Source organism: Pelobates fuscus, chromosome 4 (genome assembly GCF_036172605.1).
Source record: "Pelobates fuscus isolate aPelFus1 chromosome 4, aPelFus1.pri, whole genome shotgun sequence".
Classification (NCBI taxonomy): domain Eukaryota; kingdom Metazoa; phylum Chordata; class Amphibia; order Anura; family Pelobatidae; genus Pelobates; species Pelobates fuscus.
This window is the reverse complement of record NC_086320.1, coordinates 256,139,938-256,159,246: the sequence shown is the minus strand read 5'-3', so window position 1 is coordinate 256,159,246 and position 19,309 is coordinate 256,139,938. Positions and strand designations below refer to the sequence as shown.

The window sequence follows — 19,309 nt, the reverse complement described above, 5'->3', positions numbered from 1 at the left end:
TTCATAAAACACTGGCTTTGGTTGTAGTAAGCCTTTTCTTTGTTGGTCTGCAACCTGAAATGCCAACAATTGTTTTTTTTAGAAAAGCTAAAACGTATCTTTCTATCTCTCACCAAGGCCAAGTTCTCATTCAGCCCAATCCTTCTTTGACATTTGACATTAGGGAGGAAAGACTGAGGGAAAGATAGACCGCCACAGAAGGTGGGGGTTGGGGGGTGCTGCCATTGGCTGTCTCACACCAGCACACACAGCAGTCAGATGTCAATTTTGCACAGAATTGTCATTAGCCAGCCTGGAACTTTGTTCTTGGCTGGATAATGACAATGCCGGAGGTTAAGTTACATCTCAGGCAGCAAACAGGTTAATCTCTGTGGTAGTGGTCATGGTTCTTGGAGTAACCCTATAAAAGTATATATTTGTATAAATTAATCCACCCAATGTATTTAGTTAAAAGAATGGGTTATGCTTGTAAGTCAGCCTTTTTTAAGATGAGCCAGTTTGTATGGCACATAAGAGATCAACTAGTAAATGTGCACCAATACTATTCCACACATTATTTTACTACGGTCCCCAGATACACCTACAGACTTGCTGTCTTCTCATGTTAACAGCTTTAGCATGTTACTGATTTGCATGTTACTCATATTTTACATTGATGCTACTTGGAAAATGCACTGAAGTTAAAATATGTACGAGTTACGTTTTCAATTAGAGATTTTTTTTTTTAATATGAAGGCTAGTTACCTCAACATGACATTACTTTCCATCCGTCTTTCATTGAGATGACCTGCTATTTTACACTAATGAAATAAATATTCTTGGAAGCATACTGTGATATATCATATCATAGATCTGTTTCCAGATTACACCATAGCTCCCTTGTTAATGAAAAAATGTGCAATAGATCTAATTTCCATATTGCACATTAGACCAATGTTAGTATACATTATTCATGGAGCAGGAGAAGTGCTGTAAATATAAATATCTAATCAATAAAGATGGAATTTTAAAAATGTGTGTGGTACAATAGCCTGCATAACACATCTTCATTGGAAGACTGCCATAATAAAGCTTTATTAATACTAGTCTTGACACACACTGGAATACCAATTGGATAAAAATATACACTTTTTAAGATTACCCTTTTTGATGATTTTACAGAACTCCGTTTCATAGCACAAAATAAAAGTAACCATTTCTCTCTAGCTGCTTCAATTGGTTGAAAAGTGTCCTTATTATATAGTATATATAGTATACTTTAACCATCACATTTCTTCTCAGTTTATGAGACATTCCTGAAAAAATATGTATTGGAATGTACTCTACCTAAGTACGATTTGCAAGAAAATATGAGTTAATTTAGAGGGAGCTGATAAGAATAATCCATTCCTCAATTGATCCAACTTTGGAAAAACATCTGCTTAAGGATTTTATTCAGTCATTTTAGGAAAACTGCAGACAATAAAAGTATAGTCACTTGAGCTATTCAATCCCACCTGTTAAATTATTTTAACACCTTTTAACAATTGCACTGCTTAAATTGAGTCCAAAAACTTATTTTCCTCAATTTCGTAGAAGAGTGAACTCTAGTTCATAAAACCTCACCCACCCTCATTTATAGTCTAGTTATGATTACCAGCTTGTAGAGGAACAAATTTGGGTTTTTTTTGCCAGAAGCCACTAGCCACTAAAATAATGCCTTTAATTTTGCTGAAAATGTCTGCCCGCCCCATGCTTTCAAAATGTAAAGGAATTCAATAGGTCATACCATTCCTACAGTGAGGGAGGAGTGAAGGGACTCTACCATTTCACTGTTAGCATTACATTAGTCATGAGAGTGATACAGATTATGATTGTTTTAAATACCTTTATTTTAGAAATATGATTTTACTGCATGTTTCTGTATGTGGGCATCATGCGCAAAAGTAATATTTTTTTCTACAATCTCTTGCCATTTTTAGTAAGCTAATAATGTCTTCAGGATTCTTACAAATACCAATAAGCAAGGTATCGGACTATTTCTAATGATCTATTTTGTCACATCTACTGTATATGAGGAACATTATATATATTAACATTTCAAACCCTGTGTTAAATATTGTAACATAAAGGATACTTTAAACTGTCTAAAGCTTTTTATTTCCCAAATATTTTTATAAAGACTGAACGAATAAATTAAAAATAAAGATTGTGCAAATTTACACTATTTAATTTTTTACATTTATCTGCCAAGCAATATATACACAAAACTTCTGTTTTGACATGTTTATATACTAGCTATTCATCCCTTTCATATAAACATTACGCTAATATTTTTTTTACAATCATAAATTGCTCAGTAGTGAAGGGGCTACATGGTCAGTATAGGTATTATAACTACTACATACCGGAGTCATGGTTATACTTCCATTAGCCTGTGGGTGCTATCCAATTACAACACATAAGCTATCTAATAGAATCTAGACCTAATGTCTACAGCTAGGCCTAAAACCTACCGTAGCAAAACTTAACTATTCAAAACAAAGACAAAATTATACTCACAATGATCTAGCAGATGCAAGAAGCCCATGTTCTAAGTGATAAACTTTGACTATGCATTTCCACCTTTCTAGTAGCAACCCATAATTCTGCCTAAAGTTAATCTGTGTACTTCCTCAAAGTGATAAATATTAGAAAGTGCAGGGAGTTCATATTGTAACTAATAATAATAAACTCAGTGTAAGTCTGAGGAATGGACATCAGCATTACCTGTTTAGTCGTGTGGTCCAAATAACGTCATGTTATTTTTTTTTTTTTATTTAGGTTTATTATTTGTACATGTGTAATAGGGTCAAGTTTGGAGCAAACATTTAAATATAAGAGTTGTTAAAGAATTGCAGTTCTCAGATCATTTTGCTTACCAAATTTAAACTGAGGATCACATGACATGTAGCTCAATTGCAGCTTTATACAAGAGCCAAGTAAAAATTGGTGCATTTTACTAAGCAGAGAAATGGAGTAAACTAAAATGCAAAACGTAGGCCAGGGGTGCCAAAAAAGTAGATCCCCAGATGTGGTAGAACTACAACTCCCATGATGCTTTTCATGTTTTTAGAATGCCTTTAGAATGACAAAGCATCATGGGTGCTGTAGTTTTAAAACATCTGGGGTTCTACCTATTGGGTCCCCCTGATGTAGGCAAAAAAATTTTTTTTGTCTAAATTGGTGACTGTCCCACCTGTTTTAGCATTCACTTTTTAATGAATAAACAGCTAAACGTAATGACACATTATTGTAATTAAATATATAGATGGGTAAAAATTTCCTTTAATAATTGGCACTATTTGGAGATGTTTTCTTTGCAGACATCAATATTTATTTTAAACACAAAAAAGTTAACTAAATTAAACATTTGGTCAACACATTATATACAACCTTGTGAATATGTTTGAGACTAAAATTGTGCTAAAATAGCAATTATCAAGTAGGCTTTAAGTGAAATAAACATTTACATACCTTTGTGCAGTGACCAGGAACTGAAGGACATCATCTTCTCCAGACAAAGGGGTAGTATCAAATATCACACTAAAAGCATACTGCAATTAGAAAGAAAGAGAGTACATAAATAATCACAAATATGGAAATATGTAATCAATTTCCTAAAATGTAAAGCTTATCAAAGAAATAAGTAAAACATTTAAAACAAGAAAATATTGCCACCCCACACAAAACTGCTGGGGAAGAAAATATAAAAATAATAAAACCACAAATAATTTATTAATCACCACTTTAAAATATCACAATATAAATAGAGTATCTATAAGGTTTCAACAATGGGTTAGAAGAACGCAATAGGAGACCCTTGAAACAAGGGGATCCTGAGAAGCAACTTTGGACACGGAAAAGGCACTTGAATGCCCGGTAACAGGAAAGAGAGAGAGAGTAATAGGAGAATGAACAGGTGAGAGATAATGAATCATAACCTGTACCCCCAACTTGCTTGATATATCATACTAGTACAAAATAATAGTAAAACTAGATGAATAGCCCCGCACGAGGGCTATAGAGGAGTAACAAACAAGAGAACCCCCAAAAATATCTCTCCAATAGCTGCCTAGTATAATATGTGGATACAACCACCTTAACTAGGGCAAACACACTAAATGCCTGCTACCGTTGGCAAACCGAAAAGTCACCTAATAAAAAACTATAAAGTGCTACCTAAAGGTGTGAGACAAACATAAGAAAAATAATACATTGTGTGTAATCACTAGCTCTTTATCTGGCTCTATAGCCCTCGTGCGGGGCTATTCATCTAGTTTTACTATTATTTTGTACTAGTATGATATATCAAGCAAGTTGGGGGTACAGGTTATGATTCATTATCTCTCACCTGTTCATTCTCCTATTACTCTCTCTCTCTTTCCTGTTACCGGGCATTCAAGTGCCTTTTCCGTGTCCAAAGTTGCTTCTCAGGATCCCCTTGTTTCAAGGGTCTCCTTTTCTGTGTATTTTCTCTGGGTTACCCCCTACTTTGCAGCTTTGAGGTAGGCAATGAATGGGGTCTTTTTCAATGGTTTGCATATAGCTATGTGAATTATTGGATCTACCCTATTCATCATTCGTTTCTTCGTAGAAGAACGCAATGCCTCAAATCACGCCAGACTACATTTTTTTCAGGTACACAGATATTCAAATAGATAAATAATTGTCTGAAAATGCTGTATTTTCTGACTTCAAAATGTCGGAAAATGCACCATAAACAAAAGTAACCTAGTAAGGAGGACTAGACCGTTAATTTAGGAAGTGGAGTAATATATGGGGGCCAAAGCCCCCTTGGTATTGGCAAAGTTCTGAAAGTTCATGGAAAATATGGGACAAAAACAATGCTGCACAGCAATTAGTTACATTTGCCGTCTGATATTGTGAGGGTAAAATTTCATTTTCCTGGTGTTATATCCGGACTGCATCAACAATAAAATAGTATATGGCTGGATAGACATTCTATTATCCATTCAGTAGATGTGTCTCAGATTTAAAAAAAGATTCTCTAATGGCATACAATGTATTGTCGCCACCATGGAAAGTAATGCTTCAGTGAAGTTGAGATGGCAAAACACATTAAGAAAAATAAAAAAGAACATGTTTGACCCCAAGAAACTCCCTTAATCCAAGGAGCTCCCTTATCCATTTAGAATAAAATCTTGTTCACTAGGTCCCATAATTAACCAGTTAGCCAAGATGGAGACAGACACCCAGTAATAGGATAAAGAGGTGTGGCTTTATAAATTGGATTTTTACACCTCAAAATACATATTAGTTAAACATATGAATAAGAAAACATAATATTTGAAATTCTGGGAAGTGACAGTCCCTATTTAAGGGGATAACAAGGCAAAGAAAACTTTTGCATTATTATAAAATATAAGTGTTAAAGTAATAAATAGCAACAGGCTTAATTTTCTCATTTACCACTGATAGCACACAACATGGTGAATATTGAAGAAATTCACTTGGAATTCCTGGCAGCTCTCACTATAGGGAATAACGCTAATTGTGATTTGCTTCATTTATCCATGACTAAATGTTAAGTTTTTGTGGCCTTATCAATCCCTGCATGTGGAATACAATGTCAGCTCTAGGTGCGCTGCAGAAACTCCAGTATGATACTTGTGACAGATCCATCTGTATAGACTGAGATTGCTGGTTCTTCTGTTTGACCCTTTTTCGTATAATTGCCTGTCCGTATGCCCCTGTTCGTGTGTTTCAGAAGATACACTGTGTACTGTAGTCATTTGAAGCCACCCAGTGATGGGAGTGAGCGCAGGACTTATCTTTCTGCATTTGTATCCATTTTTTGTATTACTCAGCCTTGTTACAATGCAGCCGCCCATCGCATGTGTTCCCTATTAAGGGTTAATAATGTATAAGGGTGTATATAAAAAATACCCCTTTCTGTCTCAGTAGAGATTTTTGCCAGAGGCTCAAGGAAGCAAGGTGAATGGTTAGAGTTAGGACCCACCTAGGGGGGTCTGCCTTGACGTTGGCAGGTGGGCTCATCCTCTCATGGCCATTGGAGGTAACTAAAAAACCTCAATTTGTTTAATAATACATAGGGATTAAGGAAAGAGCGCAGGTAACTTGTTTTTCTTTGGTTTTTACTATGTATTGGGCTGATGTGTACTGTAGTCATTTGCAGCCACCCAGTGATGGGAGTGAGCGCAGGACTTATCTTTCTGCATATGAATAAAATGTCGATTTACCTCTATCCCTGGAGATTAATATATTCCTTCCCAATTATCTCCAGGATAGAGAGGCGGGATTTACTCATGTAAAGGGGAGTGTTTACACCTGAGCCACTGCTATTGGCTACTGTCCAATATATGTCTCAGTCTTCCATCTGGTCTCCTAGGGGAGTGTCCACCAGGTGGGAGACCTGCATAAATACCGGGCAGGTAGCCCTCATTAAAGCAGTTCTTGTTTTACCCTCAACTACGGAGCTTGGTCTCGTGTTTGGGGGGGATTTACTATACACGGATAGAGACTGACTGCTGGGAACGTAAGTCGCTTGGATGCTATATTGATTCGTCTGTTAGCAGCAGTTTGTGGGGATACAGTTCGGGAGTTTGGATTATTATTGAGTATGCTGTCCGGGAGATAGGCGCATTCCCCTGGTTCCGTTCGGGAGTTTGGAGTTCTAAAACAGCCGTGCCTGCAATTCAGAAAAGGGGAAGCTCTACTAAGCAGCGGTTTCACTCCTTTATGCCGGGAGTGTCTTAACAATACTGCCATGAAGTTTATGAACCTGCCAACACAACACACCAGTGGCAGAGCGTAGAAATACGCCTAATAGACCAAGGTTAAAATTGACAGATTCCTAAGTGGAAATGTATGCCTAGTAGAATTTTATAATGTATGCCTAGTAGCATATTAAACATTATCCTTGTGACAGGAGCTGAATTCCTAATAAAAACACACACATTTACAGCTCTACACACTCTATAAAAGAAAGAACGTCATCAAATAAATGAAACCTTAAGTGGGGACTGGCATTCTTAAAGTTCTGCTCCAGTATTTGGCCTTATACAATGAGAGCAATGTGACTGCACAATATTTCTGCTCTCTATAAAAACCCACAAATGACCCTTTAGGCATTAGGAACCAATAACTTAAATTATTTCTAAAAATGTCACACAGTGGATGCCCTTTGCCCAGCAGAACATGCTTGCCCTTTTAACTTGCATCCTATGATACAAATCTTTAAGGTTAAAGAAATTGAGGAAGAAGGATTGCAAATTTTTTTTTAAATATCAATAGTTCTATAGAGGTGTGATCGCACTCCAGTAAAAAAAAAAAAAAAAAAAAAATGTTCTGTAAAAAAAATATTCACTAAAATACAGATTCAATTTTCTTAAAACAAGCACTCCATGTCCCTCTTGGGGTTCTACTTCTTGTGAGTCATAGCAAAACATTGCAAAAAGAACAGGAAGTTAAAATCTTCCCAACATGCTAATGTAAAGGGCCCCAGACATTTTATGGCTTCATAAAGAGACGAAGGGTGTTTTACTGCAAATTACTACCTGTAAAACAGCAGGCAAAATATAATAATCGGCTATTAAACACAGCTTTTATTTTTACAACCAAAATAACATATGGGAATCAACATGTTAGCACGTTTCTTCTAACCTACAGTTTTTGTTGCATAATCATTACAAGAAACTAAACTGAGAGGTTCTATATGTGTGATACAAAGACCAATCAATATTGTTTTAATTTGTTATTTATACATTAAACTATAACACAACAGGAAATATCATACACAAACAAAAAAAAAAGATATTGACAAAGCCACTTAAAGTGCTTTACTCAAATTGTAAATTCAAAACTACCAGGGCCTTTTACCTTAATGAATATCTCACAGCGCTTGTTGTTCTCCATAGATTTCATTGGAATAACTATTCTATTACTAGAGTCAATTTCATTTCTGATAACAGAATCCTGCCATTTCTCTCTCTCACACACACACACACAATCTCTCTCTCTCAGTTAGTGTGACAAGGACAATCCAGGCTTGTAGAGTGTGATGTAGCTCCCGTACGCTGACCTCTGCCCAATCCGCTTCCAAATCATTTGGGAGGGAGCCTGGAGCGCTTTAATCCCAGTGGCTGAGGCTTGACTGGGGTCTCTTTGGAGCTTTCCACCCGGCCAGGCACCAGCTCTTCTTCCAGGCAGGTATAGTCATCTTTGCCTAATCTGCTGCAGCCCTTCTTCCAGGCAGATATCGTCCCCTCTGCCTATTCCGCTGCAGCTCTTCTTCCAGGCAGGTATCCACTTCTACCTGCAAAGGCACTTGGAGCTCTCAGGCCTAGCTCCCTTGATTTATCCCGGGGCTAGAGAGATCGTGCAGCCAGCTAACAGGTCCAAAGACTCTGTTACTGGGATTCCTAAAAATCTACACAGAAACTAACACACACAGCTTTATTTTTACTTGGTACTAGCCCATACGCTTATTACATCAAGCTTGCTGTGACAAACTTAAGAAAATACAAAAACAACAAAACAGGGCACTCTACAGGCTCCATAGCCAAACCCACTTAGTTGGTAACAGGCATTTGCAGGACAGGAGAACACACAAAACAATTAACAATACACAAACACATTATAAACACCCTGCACCTATAAGGCACAGATATAGGAGCAATTTAGGAAACTTTGTAAAGTGCCCTTCTGCTCCCAGTGATGGTGACTACCGTCACTTGGAATGCAAGTAACTTTTAAAGCAGGGCTAGTAATGTACAACTTTAAATTTTAAGATATATATATAGATTCAACACTAGTGATGTCGCGAACATAAAATTTTCGGTTCGCGAATGGCGAACACAAACTTCCGCAAATGTTCGCGAACCGGCGAAACCAGGCAAACCGCCTTAGACTTCAATGGGCAGGCGAATTTTAAAACCCACAGGGACTCTTTCTGGCCACAATAGTGATGGAAAAGTTGTTTCAAAGGGACTAACACCTGGACTGTGGCATGCAGGAGGGGGATCCATGGCAAAACTCCCATGGAAAATTACACAGTTGATGCAGAGTCTGGTTTTAATCCATAAAGGGCATAAATCACCCAACATTTCTAAATCACAATGGATATGGATTGACACCTGACATACGACATATTGATACCTTGACATATGGATTGACACCTTGACATATGGATTGACACCTGTCCTCAGAGACCCTGATACACACTGACACAGAGCAGAATAGGGACTGTTCCCCCTACATAGGGTCACTTGGCAGATATGGATTGACACCTGTCCTCAAGGACCCTCATACACACTGACACAGAGCAGAATAGGGACTGTTCCCCCTACATAGGGTCACTTGGCAGATATGGATTGACACCTATCCTAAGGATCCCTGATACATACTGACACAGAGCAGAATAGGGACTGTTCCCCCTACATAGGGTCACTTGGCAGATATGGATTGACACCTGTCCTCAGAGACCCTGATACACACTGACACATAGCAGAATAGGGACTGTCCCCCCTACATAGGGTCACTTGGCAGATATGGATTGACACCTGTCCTCAGAGACCCTGATACACACTGACACAGAGCAGACAAGGGACTGTCCCTACATAGGGTCACTTGGCAGATATGGATTGAAACCTGTCCTCAGGGACCCTGATACACACTGACACAGAGCAGAATAGGGACTGTTCCCCCTACATAGGGTCACTTGACAGATATGGATTGACAACTGTCCTCAGAGACCCTAATACACACTGACACAGAGTAGAATAGGGACTGTTCCCCCTACATAGGGTCACTTGGCAGATATGGATTGACACCTGTCCTCAGGGACCCTGATACACACTGACACAGAGCAGAATAGGGACTGTTCCTCCTACATAGGGTCACTTGGCAGATATGGATTGACACCTGTCCTCAGAGACCCTGATACACACTGACACAGAGCAGAATAGGGACTGTTCCCCCTACATAGGGTCACTTGGCAGATATGGATTGACACCTGTCCTCAGAGACCCTGATACACACTGACACAGAGCAGAATAGGGACTGTTCCCCCTACATAGGGTCACTTGGCAGATATGGATTGACACCTGTCCTCAGGGACCCTGATACACACTGACACAGAGCAGAATAGGGACTGTTCCTCCTACATAGGGTCACCATTTTTAGCCCAAGGCAGCTCATCTCATCAGGCCTTTTTTAGTCGAATGTATCGCCCACTGTCAGTCCCTTCGGGATCCATCCCTCATTCATCTTAATAAAGGTGAGGTAATCTAGACTTTATTGACCTAGGCGACTTCTCTTCTCAGTGACAATACCTCCTGCTGCACTGAAGGTCCTTTCTGACAGGACACTTGAAGCGGGGCAGGCCAGAAGTTCTATCGCAAATTGGGATAGCTCAGGCCACAGGTCAAGCCTGCACACCCAGTAGTCAAGGGGTTCATCGCTCCTCAGAATGTCGATATCTGCAGTTAAGGCGAGGTAGTCTGCTACCTGTCGGTCGAGTCGTTCTCTGAGGGTGGATCCCGAAGGGCTGTGGTGATGCGTAGAACTTAAAAAGCTCTGCATGTCCTCCATCAACAACACGTCTGTAAAGTGTCCTGTCCTTGCCGGCGTGGTCGTGGGAGGAGGAGGATTACTTTCACCTCTTCCCCTGTTAGATTCCCGTTGTGCTGTGACATCACCCTTATACGCTGTGTAAAGCATACTTTTTAATTTATTTTGCAAATGCTGCATCCTTTCCGACTTGTTATAATTTGGTAACATTTCAGCCACTTTCTGCTTATACCGGGGGTCTAGTAGCATGGACACCCAGTACAGGTCGTTCTCCTTCAGCCTTTTTATACGAGGGTCCCTCAACATGCACAACAGCATGAAAGACCCCATTTGCACAAGGTTGGATGCCGTCTACTCATTTCCCGTTCCTCCTCCTCAGTGATCTCAATGAAGGTATGTTCTTCCCCCCCAGCCAGGTACAACACCACGGATACCAGATAGGTGAAAACGAGCACCCTGGGATGCCTGTTGTGGTTGGTCTTCCTTCTCCTCCTCAAAGCCACCTTCCTCCTCTGACTCCTCTTCCTCACAATCCTCTTCCAGCGTTGCCGCAGGTCCAGCAAGCGATGCTGATAAGGCTGTTTCTGGTGGTGATGGGACCACAACTCTTCCTCTTCACGCTCATCTATGGCCTGATCCACCCGCTTGAAGACAAGTATCTGCTATTCAATCTATAACAGTGAAAAAAGTTTTTTAGTTTTAAATGCACGCTATTGTGACAACAAATATGAGTGGCAATATGCACTGGCTGAGGTTGGCAGAGTACACGCTGTAGGCCTGACACACCCACTTGAAGACAAGTAACTGCTATTCAATCTATAACCGTGAAAAAAGTTTTTTGGTTTTAAATGCACGCTATTGTGACACCAGATATGAGTGGCAATGTGCACTGGCAGAGGTTGGCAGAGTACACGCTGTAGGCCTGACACACCCGCTTGAAGACAAGTAACTGCTATTCAATCTATAACAGTGAAAAAAGTTATTGGGTTTTAAATGCACGCTATTGTGACACCAGATATGAGTGGCAATATGCACTGGCAGAGGTTGGCAGAGTACACGCTGTAGGCCTGACACCCGCTTGAAGACAACCAACTGCTATTCAATCTATAACAGTGAAAACATTTTTTTGGTTTTAAATGCACGCTATTGTGACACCAGATATGAGTGGCAATGTGCACTGGCAGAGGTTGGCAGAGTACACGCTGTACGCCTGACACACCCGCTTGAAGACAACTAACTGCTATTCAATCTATAACAGTGAAAAAAGTTTTTGGGTTTTAAATGCACGCTATTGGGACACCAGATATGAGTGGCAATATGCACTGGCAGAGGTTGGCAGAGTACCCGCTGTAGGCCTGACACCCGCTTGAAGACAACTAACTGCTATTCAATCTATTACAGTGAAAAAAAGTTTTTGGGTTTTTAAATGCACGCTATTGTGACACCAGATATGAGTGGCACTGTGCACTGGCAGCGGTTTGCAGAGTACACGCTGTTGGCCTGACACACAGACGCTTGCAGACAACTAACTGCTATTCAATCTATAACAGTGAAAAAAAATTAGTTTTTAAATGCAAGCTATTGTGACACCAGATATGAGTGGTGGCACTGGGCAAGTGGGCACAGTATCCATTGTGAGCCTGACACAGAAGCTGGCAGGCAGGCAACTGCAATTAGATTACACAGGGAAAAAAAGCAGACTGATGTTCTAGCCCTAAAAAGGCTTTTGGGGGTGCTGTCCTTACAACAGAGATCAGATGAGTCCTTCAGGACTGTAGTGGACACTGAATACACTAGCCTAGCTATACATTTCCCTATCAAATGAGCAGCAGCTCACTTTCCCTCCTCTATCTAAGAATGCAGCTTCAGAATGAATCTAAAATGGATGCTGTACAGGAGGTGGGAGGGTTTGGAAGGGAGGGTCTGCTGCTGATTGGCTGGAATGTGTCTGCTGACTGTGAGGCACAGGGTCAAAGTTTACTCAATGTTGACAAATAGGGGGCGGATCGAACCGCGCATGTGTTCGCCCGCCGTGGTGAACGCGAACACGCTATGTTCGCCAGGAACTATTCGTCGGCGAACAGTTCGGTACATCACTATTCAACACTCCATAAAACATAGGCTAGCAGTTTAGATATGGAAATCCATTCATTGCGCTACCAGAAAACAGTACTGGAGCTGCCATAGGCAATGCAAACCTCAATGTAAGGATAGTTTATTTGAACATATTACTTTATCATCAGGCAAACCAATTCTGTGAATTTTTGTGACCAACCACAGCTGTTGCTGCTCTTGGATGTGTATACTTTAAAATAGCTGTATCAATGCAGATATTTGATGAACTGCCTTCTTGGAGAGATGACAATGTTTCAATAAACAAAGATCTACAGCACTGCCAGTATTTGTTTTTGGAGATTGCATGGCTGTGAACATGATTTTATACACCTGATATTAATTAATGCAAATAATTAATGTGTCCACATATTTGGTTATATAGTGCATATACAAAATTAAATCCATGAAGAATATGTAAAATACATACTGAATACCATGGTATTCAGCTGACATAGAAGGTAAACATATGGTCAAAGAGAAATCATGTTGGCACGCAAAGACAAATTTGAACTCGGGTGTACATAAAGAAATGTTTGGAGACAGAAACATGTGAATGTTTCAATGTAACTTTTTTCCAGGCATTTAAATAGAAGAAAACATAGTGAAAGTGGTTAAAGAGTTACTCTCACCAAAATATAATTGTTTTAAGAAAACACTGTTTTTGGTCAGAGTAACCCTTCCTATATGCCCACCCCCCACCCCCCCAAAAAAACAAATCTAAAACTTACCTCTACTCCAGCATCATGGCCAAGTTATTACTGCTGCCCTATCTTCCCATGGTGATATCACTTCGCCTAGCTGGAGCCTAAAGGATGTCAGGGAGGATGTGCTGAAGGGAGGAATGGGGGCATGCCACCAATGGCGGTCTGGCACCAGCATGCGGTTTGTGCTGATGTCAGATGCCAGTTTTGCACAGAATTCAAATTAGCCACTCTGAACTTTTGTTCTTGTTGGTTAATGATGCTCCAGTGATGTTGCCGGAGGTGGAGTTATAGCTCCGGCAGCAGAAGGTTTAATCTCCATATCTGCAACCTTTCATAGCGCAATACGCTGCACATACATACTTCAGGCACCATGAACACATGAAATCACTGATGCTGTGTTGGAGATACACACTTTAATTACAGAAAAAAAAGGCAAAATATCTTTACTATTTGCAGCCACATGGCGGCTGTGGGACCCAGCAAGTCACCCTGAGAGAATGTGACTAACCAAGTTCCATCCTGTGCAAAGCAAGTGAAATATAAATTAAAAATGATGGTCCCTGGATCCACTTTCTTCCTCCATCCTGTATGCAATGCATGGAAACAATAATAAAATAGACTATGCTAGGGGAAGAAGGACAAACCACTGGGTACTTCTGATTAAAACTGGGTCCCGGAGACCCTGTGTCTTTTTAATTTCCCCATTTACCAGGAAGTAAATAGAAGTAAGAGTTGCTGGTAGGAAAATACTGGGTTCTCCCACATTAATCTTGAGATGACACTTTTTAAATTTTTATCGTGGCAAACTATGCTAACTAAACAAACGTTTAGTTTTATACTTGGGGAACTTCAATATCCTCTAGTAAATATCGAAAACGCAGATTCTATGATGTCCTACACAGTTGGAAATTTTTTCTGTCATTATAGTGGAGATACACTAGCTAGTCAAGAACATAAATGTTCAGGTAATTTTCACAAAAGAAAACCTCTTTCCCTTCCCATACTCCCCATTATGCTGACTCATACTCTTGCTATTTTGAAGTGCTCTTGTAACAGACTAAGATATCGTAACAAATCCTAATGTCTGTCCTAAAATTAGAAAGATATTTCTAAACATAAATATATCAGTAAAAGGGAAACAACATTAATCATTCTGCACTCAGAAACAGTGTGTTTCTCACATAGTGCACGCCAAATTGACATTCATTGATGTAGAACTTTAATCCAATATCCCTTGTGATAATTAATGCAAGACTATGAATTGTAGGTGGAGAGACCTTTATCTAAACCTTCAGAACTGTGCTAAATAATGACTTCTACAGCTGCTGCATTCTCCTGCTGCTTGCATAAGTCATCCAAGAAAGCCCTGTTTTTTGTACACTGAATGATTGCACTTTTTTTCTATACAATCAAATTCATTACTTTTATTTTGCAAATAAATCAGTTACAAAGGGACACAATAACATCACAATTAGCTTTTAAATTTAAGTTTTTGAAAATATAGACAATGGTTAAAATGTAACTTAATGCAATATTGTCTCCCAATATGATAAAAGGAGTGCAAAAAAGGCCACATAATGTTTTTTTCCAAGATACAATTAAAATATGACAAAAAAAATGTGTGAGAATTAAAAACCAAACTATTTCCAGTTTCTGAAGACAAATGTCTTGATATATAAATCTCCAAGTACCAACTTTAAAGGAAAACAACGATCAAAAATGGCCATATATAGAGGTTGTGTGACAATGATGGAAAACGTTAATAGAACTACTAAAACCTATGAAAAAGCTAAAGCTGCACAGGTGTATTAAACTGACTGCAGCCTCTCTCGCCAGAAAAAAAAAGGCTTCACCAATCAGGTAAATGGAAATAATTATCCCACAGACCTCTGTGCAGCAGAGGATCATGGAGTAAGCAATGTATCCCCAGTTACACTACTATGCATCCCATTGCCATGGCTATGAAAATGCACTCTTCTGGGAGAAGACAAAAATATGTCCTATTTGTACATGCACTATAGACATGACACATGAACAATCAAGAACAAATCTGAAGCATCAAAGAAGGATTTAAAAATGAATTTGCTCTGTCCAAACTAAGGGGCAGTTTTATAGTTGGAACATTTCTTTGAAAAAAATCACTCTTAACAGAAAATAGGAGCAGTGTACGCTGCTATATTAAAATTGCAATAATGCAAAGTTGCTATGGTGCTTAGACAGACCATTTAAGAATCTAGATTTGAAGAGTTATGCCTTGGTTGAGCTAGTAAATCACAAAAATAATGCATAAACATTTTTTAGTGAAATAAAGAAAGTGAGACACAGCTGAAGTTATTTTACTAAACGGGCAACAATTGAGAGAAGAAGTGCAAATTTAGGGCCTATTTTGCAGAGCTGGAATTTTTTTTCCAAACTTTGCTTAATAGCATAAATTCAACAAACTTAGTCCAGACACATAAAAAGTACCATTGTAGTAGTTGTGCCAAAATAGAAAATGAGTCTAGTAATTACAATCTATAATTTGTGTCACAATTTCCCACAATTATGGACAGACCATTATCTGTACAAAAAGCTTAACCCTGGAAATACAAATTCACATCTTATTTTCTTTGTAGAAAGTTCATTCATATTCTTATACATAACATGCAAGTTCAATAATGAACAAATATCAAAATGATCTTTAGCAGCAGAAATTGCAATACGGTCTCTGTAAACAAAATCTGTTGTTACCTTAGTTTTGGACCTCATAAATGGAAATCCCACACTGCACTTCAGACAATCATCTTCAATTGTCTCACATGAAATGCCCTGTTCCTCCTGCATTGGAGAAAAAATAGTAGTAGTTCAGAAAACTTAAATCTGGAAATGTAAATTTGGCCAAAGCATACTGGTAGGATGAGAAATACAGAACTTGTCCAGGGGAACATTGTAACATCCTTTAAAATCCATCTAGTAACCACCCATTTTAAAATGGTTCAAAACACTTTTCAATGCCATACAATTAATGTATATATTTACATGGAAGAGGTGGGAAAATAGCAGGGTATTTAGTAACAGTAACAGAGTAGGCTTGTCCCTAGCTTAAAATACAGAATGGTTCCACGATGCCGTCACTTATCCAGGAAAGACCATAAGTACAAGAGAGATATCATGCTGTTATGTCATACATGTAAGATAAAGCTAAGTATTCAGACCAGCAACATTTGACTCTATTTACTCTTTGGATTAATTTTTTTTAAATTACTTTTTGTTACATGTTTGCGTTGAGTCTATACGCACATGTGTAACTCTTGGTAAGAGGTATTACTTTGTCAGTATATAATAGGGTATTTCCATTTATTTTTACCTCTTGAATAAGGATTTACTTTATTTGAATTACTTTAGTGTGCTGCAGTATTGAATTATTCATGCCTTCTACGGGGAACCCAGAAACTACCCAGAAACTACCACGTCTGCTATCAGCCCCTCAGTCTCTGCTGCCTCTCAATACTGTCTTTACAAATGCACTAGTGTCATAACTTTCTGCTTAGAGGTCCCTGGGACCTCTAAGCCAGAAAGCAGGTCCTAAAGCTCTGCTGCTGGAATCGCTGAAAGGATCAGGCAAGGTAAAAAGGTCTTAAAGGAACTACTACAGCTTATTGTATTGGTTCTGGTGAGTATAATCAATTCTTTAGGCTTTTTTTGCAGTAAACATTGTCTTTTCAGAGAAAAGGCAGTATTTACATTACAGCCTAGGGACAACTCCAGTGGCCATGCTTCAGATGGCTACTAGAAGTGCTTCCTGGGGCAGTGCTGCGACATTCAGTGTCTCCATCCTCTCTATGCAGACACTGAACTTACCTCACAGAGATGCACTGATTCAATGCATCTCTATGAGGAGATACTGATTGGCCAGGGATGTGTTTGGCTTCTGCTGGCTCTGCCTTCTTAACACTCTCAGCCAATCCAATGCATTTCAATGTGATGATGTCAGCCAAGCAGGCAGATCAGGTAGAATTTTCAGAGGACCTTGCACACAATTTTTCAGAGAGTACTCCCACTAGGATGCTCCAAAACAGGGAGGGACCCAGCCCAGACAAATTTGGTGGAACAAAAAAGTAGGTTTGGGCACACCCTGTAGTTTATTCAGCAGGTAGACTTTACTGTGGAGTACAAAAATGTAGACAATGTTTCGGCTCCCCTGAGCCTTTGACAAGCAGGCAGCTCAGGGGCAGAGCCAGCAGCAGCAGACTTGTATATAAGTAATATTTTACTATATTTAGGGAGGGCAAGGAGGGACCAAAGGGGCTAGATGGTGGTTTTAACACTATAGGGTCAGTAATACATGTTTGTGTTCCTGACCCTATAGTGTTCCTTTAAGGACCAGACTTTAACATTACATTTAACTTATGGTTTCAAACTCCATATAATGCATTATACAAAATGACATGGGAAATCATACAGGCAAACACAAAACATAATAATATACATCTGCAAAGGGGGGAAGTTGGGAAAACTATCTGCATTACCATCATATGCACATATATATACATGGGGATTCAAAAAAAAAATGTATATATACATGGGGATTCTTTTTTTCAGAAAATGTTCAGAAAAATCTAAAATAATGCATTTCCATTCCTAAAAATTATTCCAGTTCTTGCTTTCAGATATTAAAATGTATGTTGACAATAGGATTATTTGAATTATTTTCACAGTTTATGACATGTACTCTGATAAGACCCTTCAATACTATAACTGTATATAGGGTATGTGACATGTTAAAATATATATCAATAAACCTGTCATAAGAAAAAAAGAATTGTGATAAACTTTCCATCTACACATTGTGCTAGTTAAGTTCATAACAAGGTTATATTATACAAGTTATCGCCAAGTTTGTTTAGATTTCTGTATTTACAGCTGCACTATTCCCTAATTATCACACACCTCCAAACATTGAGAGGTATGAAAAGAGGGTGATGAGGGATGTGGCCAGAGAAAAATAATGTCAGTGACTTCATGCACATTAAGTTACTGTAGAATAATGCTTGGGTGAGCAAAAATGGGCAGCAATCTTCTGAGGCAGCTTTGAGCCTAACCGTTATATCTCCATAATCAGAGGTGTAACTAGAAACCACAGGAACCAGGTGCAAATATTGCCCTGTGGCCCCCCATACAGCTACCTCCTACCCTTCACATCCCCACATGCTGACACTTACATACAGACACCGACACACATACACACAGAGACCCATACATACAGACATACATAGCGACACATATAGAGACACACACACACACACACATACACTCATATACACACACTCAGACTTGTATACACACACACACAGACACAAACTTACAGACACACATACACACACTGAGACACACATACACTTACAGACACACACCACACACACACATACACTGAGAAACACACACTCACAAACAAACACATACACTTACAGACAAACACATACACTTACAGACACACACATACACACATACACTTACAGACACACACAAATTCTTAATATTAAATGTCCACCCAGGCTCCCTACCTGGAGAGCTGGCGTGGATCTGTCCCTGGGGTCCAGTGGGGCTTTAGTGCGGCGGGCAGCAGAGTTCCTGTCAGACGCGGCGAGGGAGCTGTGTTCTCTCTGCTCTTCTCCCTCGTGGGCTGTCTTCTGATGACATCATATTCCAGCTCCCAGCATCAGCAAACAGCGCACGAGGGAGCAGAGCAGAAAGAACACAGCTCCCTCGCCGCGTCTGACAGGAACTCTGCTGCCCGCCGGGGGTTCCATTAGGTGGCCAGTGGGCCACCCCTTGGGCCCCCCCATGACAGGGGGAACACGGAGAAGGCAGCCTATAGGCGGCCCACGGTCGCAGGGGTTGTGGCTGCGGCCGGGCCCCCTGCAGTGAGGAGCTTGGTC

At 39.6% G+C, this 19,309-nt stretch overlaps 1 protein-coding gene across 1 annotated transcript in view; it reads right to left on the bottom strand.

The window, feature by feature from the left end:
• Nucleotides 1-19,309, bottom strand: part of ITGA9 (integrin subunit alpha 9) — a 496,852-nt gene that overhangs the window by 74,538 nt on the left and 403,005 nt on the right. Inside the window, exons 19-20 of the mRNA XM_063452059.1 lie at nt 16,122-16,208; nt 3,496-3,575 (exon numbers count right to left, since the gene is read on the bottom strand). Of these exons, the coding sequence (XP_063308129.1) occupies nt 3,496-3,575; nt 16,122-16,208 (167 nt within the window). The remainder of the gene's footprint in view (nt 1-3,495; nt 3,576-16,121; nt 16,209-19,309) is intronic.